General features: G+C 38.3%; 1 protein-coding gene across 1 annotated transcript in view; it reads right to left on the bottom strand.

Annotated features, from left to right (window-relative positions):
* The window catches only part of LOC126285446 (xanthine dehydrogenase-like), a 125,817-nt gene that overhangs the window by 63,449 nt on the left and 41,425 nt on the right, over positions 1 to 20,943 (bottom strand). Inside the window, exons 2-10 of the mRNA XM_049984833.1 lie at positions 15,413 to 15,459; positions 15,058 to 15,227; positions 14,715 to 14,875; positions 11,853 to 12,012; positions 11,209 to 11,428; positions 3,404 to 3,627; positions 3,225 to 3,327; positions 2,920 to 3,047; positions 191 to 319 (exon numbers count right to left, since the gene is read on the bottom strand). Coding sequence (XP_049840790.1) covers positions 191 to 319; positions 2,920 to 3,047; positions 3,225 to 3,327; positions 3,404 to 3,627; positions 11,209 to 11,428; positions 11,853 to 12,012; positions 14,715 to 14,875; positions 15,058 to 15,227; positions 15,413 to 15,459 — 1,342 coding nt within the window. The remainder of the gene's footprint in view (positions 1 to 190; positions 320 to 2,919; positions 3,048 to 3,224; positions 3,328 to 3,403; positions 3,628 to 11,208; positions 11,429 to 11,852; positions 12,013 to 14,714; positions 14,876 to 15,057; positions 15,228 to 15,412; positions 15,460 to 20,943) is intronic.

Genomic DNA, 20,943 nt, shown 5'->3' with positions numbered 1-20,943 from the left:
AGTGCCCATTTTGTTTAACTATTTGTCAGTGTGTATTTTGGTGTGAAGTTATCCATCAGCAATAGAACACATAAATTATGCAGTTGTTATTTGATTGTTTTGAGGAAATACTTAGTACCTGAGTATTAGTGATAATGTATAGTTCATTTTAAGAGACTATGTACAAATTTGTGAATAAGTTACTGCTTACCAACTGAGCTGAAATGCCTCCAAACACTATCCTAGGTCTGGAAATTATTTTGCCAACATTCTTCATATCCAAGTTAAATAAAAATCCTGCATTTACATAAGCATGTGCATTTTGAGCTCTGGGCATAATCTGAAAACAGAATTTTATTAAGAAGACATGTATATTACAAAATGAGAAGCTAAAATTACATTTTATATGCACCAAACAGAGCTTTCAGACAATATGCTTGTAATTTACATTCAACAGCAACTCTGCTTGAATTACATACAAACATTCAATTAGTTTTGGCCCCTAGGCCACACAAAGATCATAAACATGTATGATTTGTCAGAATTGCTCATCACTGTAGGATGGGCTTGAGACCAAAATAGGAACACCTTTAGTATGTCACTTGTTATATGATTAGATAATTTTGTCAAAATACTTAGTAAATAGCTATTATGCACTGACTGGAGATTTCATTTTAAATAATCATTTTGTTGGTAGATGTTTAGTGAAATCAATGGTGATTATGTCATTTAACACTTTCTGGGAGACTGTTTGGACTAAATTTTATTTCAATTTTATGAATGCATGTAATGGATGAAATCTTAAATAGAATAGTTTCAACATGAAATTATTAACCAATGAAATTACACTGAAAAATATGGGATGTTGTTAATGTCCTTTAAAAATTTTAGGTTTTCATCAGATTGGCTCTAACCAGGATTTTCTGCTTATTGTGTATAGTTGCCTTAAACATTGAGTTATCTAACATTTCTCCAGGCCAACCTCAAACTTTCATTGCCATTGATGTTTCCACCTATTATCACAGCATACACAGTGGTTTCAGCATTTGTAAGCAATTTCTTCTGCTTCCATACTCTCCATGAAGGAACCTAGTTGTAGTCTTCAGAAATCAAATTTGACACCAGTAACGAAGAAATTTCCTTCCTTTGTAGTACCATACGGTTATGTACTAGTAACCTAATAGTTCTGGTGAAGGAAGTCCTTGCAGACATTTACAAGGGTCTTATTACTATGGATTATTTAAGCTGTGCAACTATTAAGTTAGTGGCAAGAGAAGAATTTCTTCCTACAACTGAGGCAGTAGCCATAACTGCTGGTTTTTGGTGTGACAAATTTACTTCTAATTCTACAATGTGTGATTTAGCTTGTGTATGTATAAATAGTATGTACCAGTGTGATGTTTAAGATTTATTCAATACATTTACATTTAACTCTAAAAAACTTCACTAATTTGTACTTTCACATATCAAATTCTTTCATTGACAACTGTAGCCTGATATTTTGTTGTATGAACAAATGAGGTACACTGAAATGAAATTTGAAACCCTTCCCATAGCTACAGCATTTTTATGATTAATACTTTCATTTTGTTTTAATTATGCATCTTTAGATGCTTGCCAATACATGGTATTTAAATGACCTTTACAGGGTCACACAATTAAGGGTCATATCATTAAACATCAAGCACAAAGTATGGATTCTGGGAGATTCTTCTGTACTGTAAGACATTTCTTTCATTGAATGTTTCAAGGAAATCATTTGAGTTACTTGGTTTTTCAGTTCTAGTTTTAATTTAACCAGTGATCAAAGATTACACAGTTTTAAAAAGCACCAGAAACAGTTGATTTTTCAGGAATTTCAGTAACAATGAACAAAGAAAAACCAAATGATTTTTTCTTCTTTTGTTTTAGATATTTGGATGGTGTTACACTTCTGATGAGTGAGGTCAGATATTTTATCCAAATGACTTCTTCCTATCAGAAGTATTGGTTAAAAACAATTTCTGGACCAAAAGTACTCTTAGTTTAAGTATTTAAATAAATTCCAGAAAGGAAAATGTAGAGCTAACAGTGAGTGCAGAAATGAAAAATGCCTTCAACTGCTTGGAGGAGAACCTTCAAAAATTTAAGGTTTCAATTCATAGTTAGTTTTGTCTAAATCTTTGAAGCCTTCTAATCTCTCTGAACTGTTGTTCATCCATGTTTCACTTCCATACAGGGCTACACTCCATAAAAATACTTTCAAAAAAGGCTTCCTGATAGATTTATACTGCTTGTTAAATTCCTATTCTTCAGAAACGCTTTCCTTGCCATTGCAAGTCTAGCTTTTCTATCCTCCCTGCTTCAACAATCAGCAGTTATTTTGCTTCCCAAATAGCAGAACTCATTTACTACTTAAAGCATTTTATTTCTTAATCTAATTCCCTCAGCATTGCCCAATTTAATTTGACTCCATTTCATTACCCTCATTTTGCTTTTGTTAATGTTTGTCTTTCAAGACACTGTCCATTCTGTTCAACTGTTCTTCCAGGTCCTTTGCTCTCTCTCTCTCTCTCTCTCTCTCTCTCTCTCTCTCTCTCTCTCTCTCTCTCTCTCTCTCTCTCTGTGTGTGTGTGTGTGTGTGTGTGTGTGTGTGTGTGTGTGTGTGTGTGTGTGTGTGTGTGTGTGTGTGTGTCAAAATTACAGTTTTATCTAGAAACCTCAGTTTTTATTTCCTCTCCATGGATCTTAATACCTGCTCCAGCTTTTCATTTGTTTCTTTTACTGCTTGCACAATAGACAGACTGAATAACATTGGGGATAGGCTACAACCCTGTCTCACTCCCTTCCAAACCACTGCTTCCTTGTCACACTCCTCAATTCTAATTGCCATCTTGTTTCTTTACAAATGAAAAATAGCCTTTTGCTTCCTGCATGTGCCATATGATATTGAACACTCACCTTGTATGTTTTCAAGAAATAATTATCATCATAGGGCTGCAAAGTAATACTCTTTATAATCTTCTGCTTCATGTCAACTTCCAAATACTCCAGTGGACTGACAGTAGTCTGTGCCCCAGTCTTGTCAACTATGAAAATAAGTTGAAACATTAACAGTTCTTGTCTATTGATTAAAATAAAACTACTTAATTTCTGAACACTAGTTTATCACACTGAGTAACATTTTGAACAGTTTTTGAGTTATTAGTAAAAATAGAATGAATTTTACACATTAATTTTAAGTTTAATGTATGACGTGCACCTACTTATATCAATTTTTGCATCAACAGCCTCCAACATCAGGAAAATATCTGATGGAAATTCTGGGTGCTCATGTTTTAATATGAGATTTCCAGCAATAGTTCCAGCCTGAAACAGATAAACCAACATGTAACATTCCTGTACTTCTACAAATAGTAGTTGGCACAAAGGTTACCATTCTTACATTTCTGACTGGAACATTTGCAACCAAATCTATATGATCTGCCAACACTTTAGTGTAGCTGAAGTTTTTATTAGTCTTTGAAATATTGTAAAATAATTCCATAGCTTCTGTTAGAGTCATGTTTCCTCCAATAATCAGTTGAGAACTGATGCTATGTCCTTTGAGCTCCGAGACATCACTAATGTCTATGAATAGTCCAATGTCAGGATCTCTCCGATACACACCTGTAAATTAAGATACAGGAACTGTAAATTTTAGGTATTGCTGTGAAGTTCAACTAATACATATGAGGTCTTTGTGATGTTACTATTACTTAGATCAGGCATTTTTAATTTGATTTAAAATTGCAAATGTCAGTTGTTTGACATAGCTGCATTTTGGTAGTTATTTTTATTGTACTTCATAAATTGTTCACCATTGGCAGTATCTATACTGCCAGAGACCAATACTTAACTAAAGTGCCATTTCATGCTTGTGTACGTTTATGTGATTATCATGTGACTTGGCTTTTACATATTGCTCTTTAGTGTATGCCAATTGTGATATTTTGTGATTATGCAGTAATACATGTCCTGTATGTATGTATGTATGTATGTATGTAAATCCAATCAGCACTTTTTTTTTTTAACATCTTCGATGTTCCCATTGGCAGTGGCTGTACAATTAAGAATTATTTGAGTTGCACATTATCTAATGCTACTTTTAATTTGTATTGTTTCTCCTAGAAGAACAAAGAAATGACATTTAAGAATTCTAATGAAATGACTTTAGATGTGGGTTCATTTAACATATTGGGATGTTTCATTGCTATGTGAAAATTTCTATTTCTCCAAATTTTTAGTAAGCCACCTCTTTCAGCAACACGTGTAACTAATAAGTACTTTATGAAGTCAGTGGTTGTGTAGTTTTATTCCTGCGAGTGTGTTCCAAATAAAGATTGGTGTGAACCTTTCATATTCAGATGCTCTTTAAAGTTTTTGTAAATTTTGTCCTGACCTATGAAAACTTTTTGATTTACCACATTTTCACTTATGAACACCTGAACATTCAAATTTATCAGGCTGTTCTATGCTGTTATCACAGTGTACCTTGCGATCAGTATGTTTTGTGGACTTTTTGGTTGGTTTTCAGAAGCACAATCTGATTTTATCAGGCTTTTCCCAAATATGTTACAACAGTAAGTTCTGCATTTTTTCAATAATTTCTTAAGGTACATTTACTCCTATACTGTGCAAATCACTGAGGTGCATGGCAAAGGGTTATGAGGAATTTTTCTTGTTCCATTCATGTATGGAACGTGGAAAGAACAATTGTTTGAATGCCTCTGTGTGCTTGCAGTAATTATTCTAATCTGATCTTCACAATCCCTATGGAAGTGATACATAGGGGGTATATTCCTAGAGTAATTATTTGAAGCTGGTTCTTGAAACTTTGTTAACAGACTTTCTGGAGATAGTTTACACCTATACTCAAGACTCTTCCAGTTCAGTTCCTTCATAGTCTCTATTGTTCTCCTGCAGATTAAACAAATCTGTGACCATTTGCACTGCCCTGCTCTGCAAGAGTTAAGATTTACAACAAACACTTAATATCTTCTTTTCTTGCAGTTGGCTCCAGTTCTTATTTAGGGGTAAATTCCTGAGGCTGAAATTTTTGGTGTTGTAGGTATCAAATGACCTGAGAATTACTGAAGAATTGCCTGTTTTGATCTTTATTTTTACTTTTTCACATTTTTCTAGTGCATACTGTCCTTAAAATTTCCAATTCATTATCAAAAAATACGCTGTTATTGACAAACATAAAAACATCTGTTCATATCAGATGTGTGCCCAGTACTACTTCATTCTGTGGTACCAACAATATTTGAACAAGCTCAGAAACTTTGTTTTCTATTGATCTATACAATTATTTTAGAAATCAATCCAGAAATAAATTTAATAATTAGTGTCAGATTGCATAATTAATAATAAGAATTTTGAGTGTGAATATTTTGATATTTTAAATGGTTCAAAAAAAGTAGTTTTAACTGTACATATGGAGTTAGTACATATCAATTGTAACAAAGAACAAGTGATTTATATTTACATATTTTAGTCTGACATATAATGCACTATATACAGAATCATATGAAATTATTTTATTTAAACTGCTGAGATAATATTAACCTGTTTGAAAGGTAGAAAGTATTTTTGGTATCAATAACTTCAGCTGAATAAAGGTAATGTTAGAGGAGGGTGTTCCTTTACACTCTCCATCCAAGGTAACATGTTGCATCCTCCCTACCAACAAGGCCTCAGCCCAGTCACAAATTCCACTTAATTCCCCCTTATGCTCATACTTTCGACAATAAGTTGAAGTGTGGTATGGAAATACTTTTTGGAAGTCAAGAAATACAGCATGTACCCGACTGCTTTGGACCAAAGCTTTCCATATGTCATTTGAAGAAAGTGCGAGTTTGTTTTTGCAGTCCATGATGGTTGGCATTGAGGTGGTCATATTGTTCAAGATACCTCATTATGTTTGAGCTCAGAATGTTTTAAGATTCAACAACCGATTCATGTCAAGGAAATTGGATGGTAGTTTTGTTGATCACTTCTACCGCTCTTCTTTCAGACAGGTGTGTTCTATGAGTTTTCCCAAGAAATGGGCATGGTTTTTTTGAGTTATCTAGGATAGATTATAGTTAGAAGAGGGCCTAACTCAGCTGCAAATCCAGTATAGACTAACAGGAATTCCATCTAACCCTGGAGATTTGTTTAATTTTAATTATTTCAGCTGGATCCAACCACCGACACTAGTACTTCTTCATATTTTCAGTGGTTACAAGAATTAAATTGGGGAATTATTCTGGGTTTTATGTTGTAAAGGAATATTTGAAAAGTTAAGCATTACAGACTCCAATTTCAGTTCATGTCTGATCTTTAGTAAATCATTTGTCCACAGAGGTCCAAAAATTTGTCATTGTTATGTAACGAAGTCTTGTAATAAGTAAAATTACAAACATAGAAGAAATTATTAACACATTAAAATATATGTACATTAAAATACATATACATTTTGTAATAGAGATCACTAATAATGGGTGATGCCCAGAAGTAGTTCAGTAGAATAAACCTCTACCAAGCATCTCCAGGAGCAGAGCTCCCTATCTTTGTGACTTTTGCTTCTTGGGATTGTTTTGTTCTAGTCTTCTCTTTCGGCATGTAACTCTTACTGCTGCCATATCTGTCATGTACCAATGATTAATCAATGCATATTCGATACTTAGTGTGTGTTGTCTCCAACTTATTCCACATAATAACTACAGTGGTGACTGACACCACCATCTCACTGAGCTATTTTGCACTTTTTTGTAATTTAAGAACTTCTTGTGCCAGCCTACATTGTTTTCGCCACAATGGCTCTACCATTGTCTTTCAGTCCAAGTGTAACAGGCCCCATTAACTGTGCTTGCAACCATGAGTGGACAAGTGGATTTGGTTAAAAGTGAATAATTATTTATGCCCAGCCATGCCCGTGTCCACCTAACCTTACCTGACACAACATGGCCACTGCCTAGCGTGGCAGCACAACAACAACAACAACAACAACAACAACATGGACAGTGCACGCCACCTAACAACAATATTGACAACCTGCCAGTTAAAGACATTGTGGTTTATCCTTTATCTTTGTCATCATCTTGGGGATGGTTTGATGTGCCGACAAAGATCCAGAACTGTGACTAACATTTCTATGCATGGTGTAGCACATTCTCATATAAATAGTGTCGCAGCACCTCACCCCATACGGCCATTACACCCATACTGTGTTCTTTGTCAGGCTTGCAGATTGGACAGTGTGCCAACTTTTATGCCCACTCCCTGCACACCATGTGCTGCATGTGGCCACTGCCCCACGAAGGCCTCGGGTGACACTGTTCACTGCTACTGCACTTCCTAAGGCATCCTGCTCTGTTTGCACTGATCTCCATCTGCTGGTGCTGCCCCAACATGTGTTACCCGACAGGTATCTTGAGCTACCTGCTTTGCAGAAACGTAACCCAAAGATTTAGTTTGCCTTAGTGGATAACGTACTGGACATCCACAGCATTTTGGACAACACCCATTTTGTCTACCTGGTGAGCCACCTGCACACTTATATGAACCTCATCAGTGAATTTCTTCACTTACCATCTGCCTCACACAAATTTGACACTGAAAGCACTGCTTATCCAGCATCTCACCCTCTGACAGAAGCTATCCACCACATTATTCATGAAGAGCACCTCAACAACCACACTCTTTCGCAGCTTTGGCAGCACCTACATGCATTAACTGATGATTAAACATTACATGACACCATGCTGTGGACAATGGATGGTCAAGATACCTTTGGATCTGCAACTTCATCTAACATCTCAAGTCGTCAACCCACTAGAGGTTTGTTTACGCATGGTGGATCAGGCTTTTGCTATCATTTGTCACAGACACTGCCTGTCATGAATGCCATCTTCATCACCATGAACTGGCATGCCTGCACCTCCAGTTTTGCACTCTGCTGGTAGAGGCCAGCACACTCACTGTAGTGCCTCAGCTGCCAGTCAGCACCACCACCACCACCACCACCACCACCACCACCACCACCACCACCACCACACCCACTGTGCTGGTTCCATGCTACTTACAGGGACTCCGCCCACAATCCTTCCACCTTGTGCTTACCAAAATGAGACCAGCAGGCACATTTAGGTGCCATGTACCGCAATGTTCCTTCACGGCATCTATAGCCCAATGCTGCACTCTCTCACTCCAGCGACAACACCTGTATGCCAGACACGTCAACTGGCACCTGCTTTCTCCTCGACGCTGGTGCTGATGTTAGCATAATCCTGGTCAAGTACGCTGCTGATGCACCATCACCTCCTACCCTTGCCTTGATCACTGCCATTCATTCTCCTTTTGCAGTCCATGGCTCCATCAAGATGTCACTTCACCTATAACCAGTTCACACTTACCCTTGGAGCTTCCACATTGCTGATGTGGATAAACCTTTGATCGAGTTGGATTTTCTACACCGTTATGACCTTTAACCAGACCTGCAGGCCACCACCCTCCTCCACATGTCTGGCTCTACAGTTCCATGCTCACAAAAGTTCAGCAAGACTTCACTCTGCCTCCTTAGCTATGCTTGCCACACATGCATCCCTGATCAAGTACGTTACTAAATGGCTAACCTGTCCAACGTGTGCTCACAAATCAATGAACTCCACACTAAGAGTGACACAGTGTACACCTGCATCACCTCTCTGCTGAACTGTCACATGCATGGCACACCACACACCGCTTATCCTCAGAACCGCAACGAGGCAGTCCATCACACACCTCTACAGTGTCTTCTCACCAATCTGCTTCTGTGTTTGGCATTCCACCTCCTATTTTCTCACCACCACAGATGAATCTACAAGATGCATCTGCATGCTGCACTCCTGCATCGCATCTTCCATTGCTGACTTCATCCGATGCCCCATCTCATTGCCTCTTGACCCATATTGCTCACCCTCCTATGCAAATATCAGCCATTAGTAATGGCACTTGTCATAGGATTCACAACACTGACAGCCTACCTGTTAATTATAATGGCAGGTGCCTTAATACTTCCAAACTTCTGCTCGTGAAGGAGACCGTTCAGGATCTGTTGGCTTTGGGCATCCTCCACCCCTCCAATAGCAACTGGTCTTCACCTATTCACCTTGTTTCCAAAAAGGATGGCAGCTTATGCATGCTGACAGCAGTATAAGATGCTAGACGATTCATTCCCCTCCTTTCCCTTAATAACTGAGTCATGTCTATGCCCAGTCAAATCAGCCCTGAAATTTGTAATTTTGTTTTGTTGAAACAGTGTGAATATAAATATATTTCTTTTATGGTTTGATCACATAAGCAATATGTTATATTCACACATGAACACCTTAATGTCATACCAGTTATGTTTGATTTTATTTAATTACTGATATCAATTAACTGTTGTCTTCTAGCGTGGGACACTCATCAGTTAACTGCTTGTAATTTCATGTCTGACAGCAGAGAGAAAATTTCTTGAGTTCACTACATTTTTGGCACCCAGCACTGGGCGACCTTATTGATAATTTTTACATTTTATCTTATGTCCCAAAACAATTTGTAGAGTTCATAACAATATGGGACCTGGAATATGCCTTGTGGTACTCTGATTTCCACGTTTTTGCATGTGATAGCTGACAGTCCTCCAATCTACATTCTGTTTTGTAGGTATGATTCTAACAACTTTTTCAATGTCCCCTTTAATACCTAATGCATCTAATTTTTCTAAATGAATGTGATGACTGACACTATAAAATGCCTTTGAGATATCTAAATTTACTCCTATTTCAATATTGCCTTTCTCTAGGTTTCTAGTTATTTGTTCAGTGTAGCACATCACTACAGTTTCCATATTTTTTCCTGCCTGGAAGCCATACTGATTATTGTAATTTAGATATTAGTTGAGTCTGTACTTTAATTTTTCTAATATTTTGTAAAATGCTGGAGAGTGATAATGGCCAATAGTTTTCTACCATACACTTTTCACCATTTCAAAATAATGCCTTCACTTTTGAGACTTTCAAACTTTCCAGAAACATTCCCTCACTAAATGGTAAGTTGGCTGTGTGTGCACGCACCACTGACCCTTGCAATTTGTGGAGCTATCATAGTTATGATGAACACTGGCTTATCTATTTATAACATTTTAAATTTTAAGCTTTTTCTCTTAAAACTTCATGTTTATTGTCTCTACCCTCAGACTAAAAGTAGCTTTTAAAATTTCTGGTTTTGCCTTATTGGTAAATTTAGGACTAAGTAGCAATTGTGAAATTGTTTACATCATTTGGTGAATCTTGTTTTTTAATGTTGACATTTTGTGTGTTTCTCAAAATGATGCCCTGGTCTTCATCTCTTACCTGTTGCAGCCTGCAGAATATCCCATATAATTTGTTTTCTTAAGACAGTTATAGCTCTATTATAGGGAAGCAATGCGATTTCTATAGGAATGAAGTGCCATGGAAATCTGTACTGCCAGGCTATGTCACATAATATTGTCCACACTTGGGATATATCAAGTGTTTCATTACAAACTTCCCCCGTGTTTCTTTAAAGCATTTATTGAATCAAATTAAGTTAGTGAAATGTCAACAATTTCACTCATTTGGAGTGACATGACCACATTATGAAATCTGTAACTTTAATATCTTGATAGTTAGCCGATAAAATTTTGCAGTTTGCTTAATGTGTAAATGGTTTAGTTACATTTTAGAATACCATATATAAAAACACTGAACATATTATTGGCCTATCATTATTTTTGATTTTGATATTTTGCCAAAGTAAAAGGTATGTGACAATTTATTGTCATACTGTCTAAGATGATTAATTTTACCAGTTCTTATATATTCTGTGCTACAAAATGTATGTACTGAAGATAACCACAACAGAATTTTATTTGTAACAGTACCATACTGAAAATGTAATAGGTCATGCCAAAGGAACAAAACTTATTTGTTTGTACATGTGGAGCACTATGCATCATCGATGCACAGCACAGCACAGAACCTTTCAAGTCTGTGTGTTGTTCAGCCAAACTAGTAACTATGTAACAGAAGAACATCCATTGCAGGCATGGGGGAGGGGGGGGGGGGAGGGGAGGAGAGGAGAGAGGAAATTTTGTGGGATTTAAAACTTAGTTTCATCTAAATGTGTTGCTCCACTAACCGACTGATTCATACTGTTTTGATCATAAAATTTACTCACCGTGACCTGTGTTACCAGCTACAAGCATGTACTTGCTATTCAATTTTCTCTCCAGTATACTGAAAATACTGTTGATTGTTTCAACTTTGTACCATTCTGTTGAAGGCAGCTCTACATGTAATGATGAAGGCACTGTTTGTTGAGTGCAGACCCCATTTTCAACAGTGCAAAGTTTCTTGCATGGTTTTCCATTCTTTTTGCAAACTTTTTCTGCAAAGTCCTGCAACAAAGAAATTTTATTGGGAACTATGTTCTGTGAGTTGTACATTTGATTTACTATGTGAAATATGATTATAATCCTGTAGAAATTCATTAAGCACTCATGAAACCAGTATGGAGAATTGATCAATAAACTGATATTTTGCAAGATGGGTTTTGGAAGTAATGGAAGAGGGGATAAACATATGACTCAGATAAAGCACCGAGATTTTTATGACAAAGTAGCAAATATATAATAATATATTTATAAAGGAAAAGTATGTACAATACTGAGAGCAATATTAAGGCAATCTGAGAAACACAAAACTGTTGTTATGACGTTACTAACAACTTATAAAATCCTAAGAAAGATTAACATACTCTAATGCTCTAAAATATCCCTGTCATCTCTCACTAATTTTAAGATTTGAGAATTATTATAGTACCTCTATATCAGGAATCTTTTGCTTGAGCTCTGCTGTAGCATCTGTACATAAGGATTTGAAGGCATCCAGTATTGGTCGGTATCCAGTGCAACGGCATATATTACCACCAAAAGAATTTTCAACATCCTCCATTGTTACATCTCTCCCACTCTGCAGCAAACTGTTGAAAACAAAGTGGTTCATGTCAAACATTTAAAAACTTATCTTTTCAATTCATCACTTCTTTATTTCACCAATGGAAACTAAGCATACATGGTTTAGTAAGTGAAATTAAGAGTTTTCTATGCTGTTTGCCATTGTGAATCAATCATGAAAGAAAGCCTTTAGGGTGTGAAACACATGAAATGCTATATTAATAAGCAGAAGCCTTCATGTGGAAAGAGATGGGAAAAGTAGATTACAATGACAACACTGTTTAACAAAATTTACAGTTCCATTTGTTTTCAACAATACCTTTCAAAATTTGCAAATCTGGGTCCAGTAAAGGAGCCACTAAACAAAAGTTTTTTTAGACACAATATTTTATATCTTTAGTCATGTTTACTTTGTAGATAATGTGAGCATACAGAAAAAAATTACTAGACTATTTGCTTATTTGTTAGTTTAGGAAAGGTATAGACATTAACGTTATAAAAAGGTACCACCAATGCTTTGCATCAAATAGCTGTGCAATCTTCTCTTACTTTTTCATGTGAAAGTCCTCGTTTATCTTTCAGAAAGAACATTCTAGTCCTGTTGATGTGGAGTGGGGGTCTTGTTTCATTTCTCAACCTAGTTACTAGGTACTCTGTGTGTAATGTGAATGTCATTTTTGAGAACGTTTAACATTGCAGTACATCAGCAATTGTGACTAATTTGATGATTATAAAGAATCCACCTCGATTGCAAACAGAAACTGGATGTTGACCTAGGTTTCAGCACAGATAACCACACCTTCTTCAGAACACACTAAAATTACAAACTGCCTAAAAGACATGGTCCAACATTAATACAGAACGCCTAAAATGGAAAAAGACTCTCATAAAATGTAAGTTCTTTATAGTTGGCATTGTCAGTCTTGTTCCTTAGTGATGGGAAATCAATTGGTAAGTTTTCCCTGGTGACAACTTCAATTTCTGAAGATGGTTCCACATTTTTTTCTGCCCTTGTCTCACATACTGAAGTTTCTTTATTTCTACCTCATACCCCATATGGTTTGGATGCCGCAGCTTCATTACAGTCTTTGCACTCTCCTTCACCTAACTACATGTACTGGACAACATAACATAGATAGGAGGATTGAAAAAGTTTCATTCCTGCTACTTCCTGGCTTCACTTTTAACACTGAAATAGGCTTAATGCTACACACAAAAGTTCCTTCCCAAAAGAAACTGAACAGAGCAAAGAATAAAAATGCTGCTAAAAATAAGGGCAGTAAAGATTTTAAAATAATAGCTATTTCTATTTTGTCCCATGTTATGGAGAACCAGGTATTATGTGAAGAAAAGTAAGAGTGAAGGTGTCCACACCTGTCCTTTTTTTCCCCTAAGGGAAGTCTTTCCGCTCCCGGGATTGGAATGACTCCTTACCCTCTCCCTTAAAACCCACATCCTTTCATTTTTCCCTCTCCTTCCCTCTTTCCTGACGAAGCAACTGCCAGTTGCGAAAGCTTGTAATTCTGTGTGTGTGTTTGTGTGTTTTGTTTATGTGCCTGTCTGCCGGCGCTTTCCCGCTTGGTAAGTCTTGGAATCTTTGTTTTTAATGTGTTTTTCCCATGTGGAAGTTTCTTTCTGTTTTATTTACAAAGTAAGAGTGAAGGAATGACATTAGAAAAACTTAGGAATAGCTGCAGCCTTCATGTCCTATTTAATCTTACAAAAGCAGCGTATTGCATAGTCCCAATATTAGATTCATGGCATATGCTCCACTGCAGTTAAAACTATACATTAGGAGCTACAGTTAACACTGCTTCCTCTACTGCAGCCAAAATATGATTATAGTTTTAATAGAACATGAAGAAAGTGACACTATATTTACAAGATTTGCAGGTAAACTATAGCTCTGCATCTATTCCTAAGTTTGTTTCTAATTTCATGCCTTCACTCTTCCCTTTTGGCACATAATAACTGTTTCTTCATAACATTGGATAAAATAGAAATAGCTATTTTTCAAAATCTGTACTGTCTTTGTGAGCATTATATTTATTTCTTACCTTGTTCAGTTTCTTTCTGGAAGAAACTTGTTTAAGTGTAGCATTAAACCTATTTAAGTTAGAAGGACATGAACACATATTTGTTTCTTAAATGTTTTCACAATTTTTCCTCAAAACAAAATGGCATTTGGGTCTTTTTATTTTGTCTGGGCAGTTTATAATTTTAATTCCACTATTATTAGCAAAACTAGTCTTTTTCACAGTGAGAATACCACACAAACAACATGTATTAACAAATACACAGACCCACACAAGTAAATGTATACCATAAAGGCAAGCAGTGCTAGGCTAGGCTAACCAACACAAATCTCAAAATGTTATTTTATATGAATAGCAACAAAGTTTTGGAAGGACCAGTAGAAAACTTGAAAATTTTCCAAACACAACACTCCAGCCCCGTTTGTGTTTAACAAATTCTTGCCTGACCAATTAATTTAAAAAAAATTAATCTAGTGGCAATACAAACAAGGTCTGAACACCATTTACAATAAAAGTCTAGAGCTTTACAACAAAAATTTTGAATTTCCATCCTGTTCCACCTGAAGTGTCTGTAGTTCAAGAGTCATTTTCTTCCTAAGAAGACATTTAATATTCTGTGAAATGTTGCATGATTTTTTTTTTTTTTTTTTTTTTTTTTTTACATCAGACTATGAACAGTAGTATACACTGACCTGTACATGTTCATTACCATCCCAGGGGAACAGTACCCACACTGAGTAGCATTGAATGCAGCCAGAGTTTTCTGCACTGTATTGTAACCGATTTTTGCATTTCCAATTCCCTCAATTGTTGTTACAGCACAATTATGGCATGAAAATACTGGCATCAGACACTGAAAAGTTTTACATTCTTCACTGAATGATTAATTTTACACAGATATTACTACAATAGTTTTAGCAACAAAAGTGACAGTAAATAGTTTATGATCTTACATTTTTAAAGTTTGAACTATTCAGATTTTTTTACAGTCAATATTTGAGTACAAAAACTTCATTCATGCAACAGAATACTCACAGAGTTGATTGCAAAAGATTGCTCCTTTTTACTAACAGGATGTTTCTTTGTAAGCATGACAATGCATGCTCCACAGCCACCTTCATGACACATTGCTTTTGTTCCTTTGAGGTTTGCATAGTCTCTTATGTAAGTATTGAGTGACGTATTTGGAGGAATTGAACTATCCACTATAAAAATGAAATGTAAGTGTGTTAATACTTTGATGGTATTAGGAAACAAAAAAACTCTAAATATTAAGAATGACATGAAATATGCATCAGGTGGTAAATTTATGCTGATTCTGATAACTTTACATATTAAAGGAAATTATTCTTAAAAAATGACTTCACTTCTGAAAATACATTGTCCTTACCTTCATACTGCTTTCCATTGATGGAAAATACTGCTTTTATCTCTGATCTGGAAGACAAATGTGGTTTTCAGTATCCTCAGTTTCATATTTCATAACAAAAGGTTGACAAAAAATTACATAAGGTGGAAACAAAATTGGACAACTGAAGAAATGTTGGTAGTCATTTGGTCTTTGAAAATTAAGTGACATTTCTAGATATTGTTGCTATACACTTATTTTTCAAAACTTTTTCATACTACCCAACTCCTTCCAATTGGAAAATGGTCGCAAAACACTATCTGAACTGTAAAGTTAAATATTCACTATAAATAAATTTCCAACAGTCAGAATATCAACTTAAGTCTAAGTGCTCAAATTTTGCACATGCAGCACATTTAACCAAGGGATGCAAGCAGGAGGAAGATAACAGACTGAACTCTGTAGAGGCATAGTCAAAAAGAAAGAGAAACTCCTGAAACACTGAATACAAAAATATTAATTATTTTAACAACTCCAGCTTATCACTGCATCTGACTTTTCTCAAACTTTTCTTGTTAAGTTGCCTTAACTTCCTTAATACCCAATTTTTGCTACCACCCATTTCATTTTCTTTTAACAGTTGCATGTCAAATGAACCAAAGAAAGGCTTAAACTGGAAGATTTCACATTTGAATTATTGTGAAATGGACAGACTTGCAAACTCTTGTTATTGCACACAGTGAATGGGAAACCTCAATTCAAAGAGTTTACTGTGAGCAATTGTAAAACATATCACACATGTTAAGCAACTACACTCCTGGAAATGGAAAAAAGAACACATTGACACTGGTGTGTCAAACCCACCATACTTGCTCCGGACACTGTGAGAGGGCTGTACAAGCAATGATCACACCCACAGCACAGCGGACACAGCAGGAACCGCAGTGTTGGCCGTCAAATGGCGCGAGCTGCGCAGCAGCTGTGCACCGCCGCCGTCAGTGTCAGCCAGTTTGCCGTGGCATACGGCGCTCCATCGCAGTCTTTAACACTGGTAGCATGCCGCGACAGCATGGACGTGAACCGTATGTGCAGTTAACGGACTTTGAGCAAGGCCGTATAGTGGGCATGCGGGAGGCCGGGTGGACATACCGCCGAATTGCTCAACATGTGGGCCGTGAGGTCTCCACAATACATCGATGTTGTCGCCAGTGGTCAGCGGAAGGTGCACGTGCCCGTCGACCTGGGACCGGACCGCAGCGACGCACGGATGCACACCAAGACCGTAGGATTCTATGCAGTGCCATAGGGGACCGCACCGCCACTTCCCAGCAAATTAGGGACACTGTTGCTCCGGGGGTATCGGCGAGGACCATTCGCAACCGTCTCCATGAAGCTGGGCTACGGTCCCGCACACCGTTAGGCCGTCTTCCGCTCACGCCCCAACATCGTGCAGCCCGCCTCCAGTGGTGTCGCGACAGGCGTGAATGGAGGGACGAATGGAGACGTGTCGTCTTCAGCAATGAGAGTCGCTTCTGCCTTGGTGCCAATGATGGTCGTATGCAAGTTTGGCGCCATGCAGGTGAGCGCCACAATCAGGACTGCATACGACCGAGGCACACAGGGCCAACACCCAGCATCATGGTGTGGGGAGCGATCTCCTACACTGGCTGTACACCTCTGGTGATCATCGAGGGGACACTGAATAGTGCACGGTACATCCAAACCATCATCGAACCCATCGTTCTACCATTCCTACACCGGCAAGGGAACTTGCTGTTCCAACAGGACAATGCACGTCCGCATGTATCCTGTGCCACCCAACATGCTCTAGAAGGTTTAAGTCAACTACCCTGGCCAACAAGATCTCCGGATCTGTCCCCCATTGAGCATGTTTGGGACTGGATGAAGCGTCGTCTCACACGGTCTGCACGTCCAGCATGAACTCTGGTCCAACTGAGGTGCCAGGTGGAAATGGCATGGCAAGCCGTTCCACAGGACTACATCCAGCATCTCTACGATCGTCTCCATGGGAGAATAGCAGCCTGCATTGCCGCGAAAGGTGGATATACACTGTACTAGTGCCGACATTGTGTATGCTCTGTTGCCTGTGTCTATGTGCCTGTGGTTCTGTCAGTGTGATCATGTGATGTATCTGACCCCAGGAATGTGTCAATAAAGTTTCCCCTTCCTGGGACAATGAATTCACGGTGTTCTTATTTCAATTTCCAGGAGTGTATTTTCTCTCATTCTAAATCATTGACAGATAACTGATTTTTGAAAATTGTTAACACTCAGTAACTGACATTTTCAGTAATTTTTCTTTTCATGTGAGGAACTATTTCAGCACTTAAATTTCCTCTATGCAGGCGTCAGTGGCACCTTTTAAACTATCTGTGTCCATAATTGGAAATTTCATTGACTTTTCAGAATCACATTGTGATTAGGCAACCATATTAATCATACTATGACTAGTGAACAAACTTGTTTAACCTGCAACTTCTGTTCAGTGCTTAAAGAGTTACACTTTTTGCTACACTTGCACTATAGTACAAATATCATTGTACCAAGCTCACTAACAATCATGTAGAAAAATGTATTGTGTACACAACAAGTATATCATCTTTCCAGCCCCAATAGCTAGCTAGTGACCATCAGCATTTGCATTATTACTGGACAAGAACTAAATATAATTCACTGCTTTCACTCTTGTCCCTACAATTCTTGGAATGTAGCATGAAGTCAAGTATCTGAATAGATTTCAGAACTGGAGGTGTGTTCTTCATGGATTGCAGTTTGTGATTTGATTTCATTAGCCCACATTGGCAAATTAGGAGGCAACTGCTTGTCAATTTGTGCTGGTCCCAAAGAGCTTGGTGGCAGTCAGGACCTCGTGTTCTTTCAATGGCAGTGTTTGGCTATGTGGGATGGAAGCACTTGTGAGCAGTTTGATGGACATTCCTGGCAGCCAAGATCATGGTAGTTGATGGGCCAGTTTATTATTTTTGCATCACCTTTAACTATGTATCTTCACCAAGTTTATTCTGATACCATAAATTTATCATTTTGATCTGTGTGTGGCACTACAGGCATTTCAGCCATCAACTGGTAAGTCAATCTGCCACTCTGATGTCGAGTACTCAAACTCATCATAGGAAGTACACAGATAATTGTGATGGTCCTCAGCAGATCTTAGTTCTGTTGTTGCTTTGGCATTAGCTCCTGTGTACTGTGTTGCCAACTTAATTCTAGTGACTTTTATACACTGAGACAGAGCAGCACACTATTTTTTATGTCCACCATAAACTATACTCTTCAGCAGCACAGGTTGAGATGGTCCGAACTATACTTAGGCAATTTTGCACCCCTGTGAGCTGTGATGCACCCATACCCCTACCCCTTCTCCTTCCCCCTTAATTGTATTGTGGTTTTTCTATTTAGATTTGTCTAATTTACAATTTTGTGAGCATGTTTGCTAAGAATAAACCACAGTCAAATTGACACTCCATTAAAACACAAGAAGAATTACAGAGTCAAATGTTTAGCACTATATGGACTAGAGAGCTAATCATTTTAAAAGTTAATATACACACTCAAAAGTACAAAAAGCACAACAGTCTTTGTGGGGATACAGCCTTAAGCCACTTGGGTTACACTGCTTTTTTTGGTTTTAAGGCACAAAACTGCTATGTCATTAATGCCCAGTTTGTGACTTATGAGAAGGTAAAAAACGAAAATGGAAACCAGCATCAAAGGGAACGAAACTCAAAAAATTTGAGAAACTAAAGCAGAAGGAAAGCTGAAAAAACCACTACAGAAAGGGGTTGGTTGTCCCAAAAAGAGCTTCAAATCACTGACGTCATATCACTGGCAGTAATAAACTAGAGAACACGATCGGATGAGCGCATGTCATCTGCTAAAATGGACGATATTTCAGGCGACAGCTGTAGACAGGTGCGTAACAGAGTAAAATAGGGGCACTCAAGTAAAAGGTGTCTTACCATCCACAGCTGAGAGTAGTGGGGACAGAGTGGGGGAGGATCGCCGCTTAAAAGATGTCGATGGCTAAAAGACAGTGCCCTATCCGGAGTCTCGTTAAAATTACCTCCTCCTGACTATGCGTTCAGGAGGAATAGGTCCAAGCACAGGGAAGAGCTTTCACGCCCCTCAATTTAGTATGGGGAAGTGTGTACCAATGTTCATGCCATAAAAGAACAACACGACGACATAAAACGCTCCATAAATCGGCAATGAGCTCTGACACCACGTTTACATTCCAGGTATGTTCGATCAGATTCAAATTTAGCAATGGTGGCGGGGGGGGGGGGGGGGTGTAATTTGAACTAGCCATGCGTTCCTGTAACACACCTGGCATTATCTTGTTGAAAATATCTTTTTTTACTGCTGCTGGGAAAATATTGTCATTAAGGGGGAGTACATGGGCTGCAATCAGTGTAAGACACTCCTTGGCTGTTACGGTGCCTTGCGCAAGCTCTTCTGGACCCATGGATGCCCATGTTAATGTTCCCCAGCTAATACAGGAGCTGCCGCCAGCTTCTTTCCATCCCATAGTACAGACGCCAAGAGGCTGTTCTGCAAGACTACAGATTCGTGCCCTCCCATTTGCCTGATTAAGATAAGCAACGCCGCTACTCCGCCAGTTTCCAGTGACAATGGTCACGTGCCCCTTTCAGTCGCAGTTGCCGATGCCATGGAGTTAATGTTGGCACATGCATGGGTGGTCAGCTGCAGAGATCCATCGCTTAGAAATGTTTGGTGCACTGTGTTCAGATATTTTTATTCTGTACAACAATAAAATTGTATGTTAGTTCCGCCACAGTTCATCGCCTCCTGTTTTACCGGGCTGCCCAGCCAACGAGATCCGAAATTGGTAATGAGTTGTGACACACCCACCCCCACCCACTCCCCCCCCCACCCCCCCCCCCCCCACCCCCCACCCCCCACCCAAAGACACCTGAGCACGGTTTCACCATGTGTTCGTCACATGTTGATACTACAGCAGTCGTGGAACACTTGATATGTCGTGTTTTCGAAATACTCGTGCTAAACTTCTTGGCAAGCACAATCTGCCCTCATCCGAACTCTGCGTTCCTTCCCCATTGTACATTCGGACAGCAAGCTAACTGATACTACATGCACCGCGTGTCACTAGTAGTCATTCCTCGCCAGATGACGCTACCACCTGGACGAGTTTATATCGATAGTAGGTCTGTGGTCCTAATGTTCTGGCTGATCAGGGTACGTCAGCATTAATTCCTATTTGAATTTTTTCACTACTTAAATGACAGTTCATTAACGTAGATTAGAGATCTCCAACCTACGCAGGCAGGTACTGGTTAAGAAGACACCACCACACTTAAAACTTTACTTCAGTGCTTCGTCTTTCCGTGAATACTTCACCACTTCTAAAAACATAGGTGCTTCAGCATGCCACACGCTGACACCTTAATGAAGCTGAATATCAGGACTACCCTTCCGTTCAGCCAAGTTTCACGGAATGAGCAAATTTTTTCTGCTGTCTTAGAACCGTGACCACCGTCTAAACAGATATACAC

Source organism: Schistocerca gregaria, chromosome 8 (genome assembly GCF_023897955.1).
Source record: "Schistocerca gregaria isolate iqSchGreg1 chromosome 8, iqSchGreg1.2, whole genome shotgun sequence".
NCBI lineage: Eukaryota > Metazoa > Arthropoda > Insecta > Orthoptera > Acrididae > Schistocerca > Schistocerca gregaria.
The sequence above is the reverse complement of the archived record's forward strand: the minus strand, read 5'-3'. Positions and strand labels throughout refer to the sequence as shown.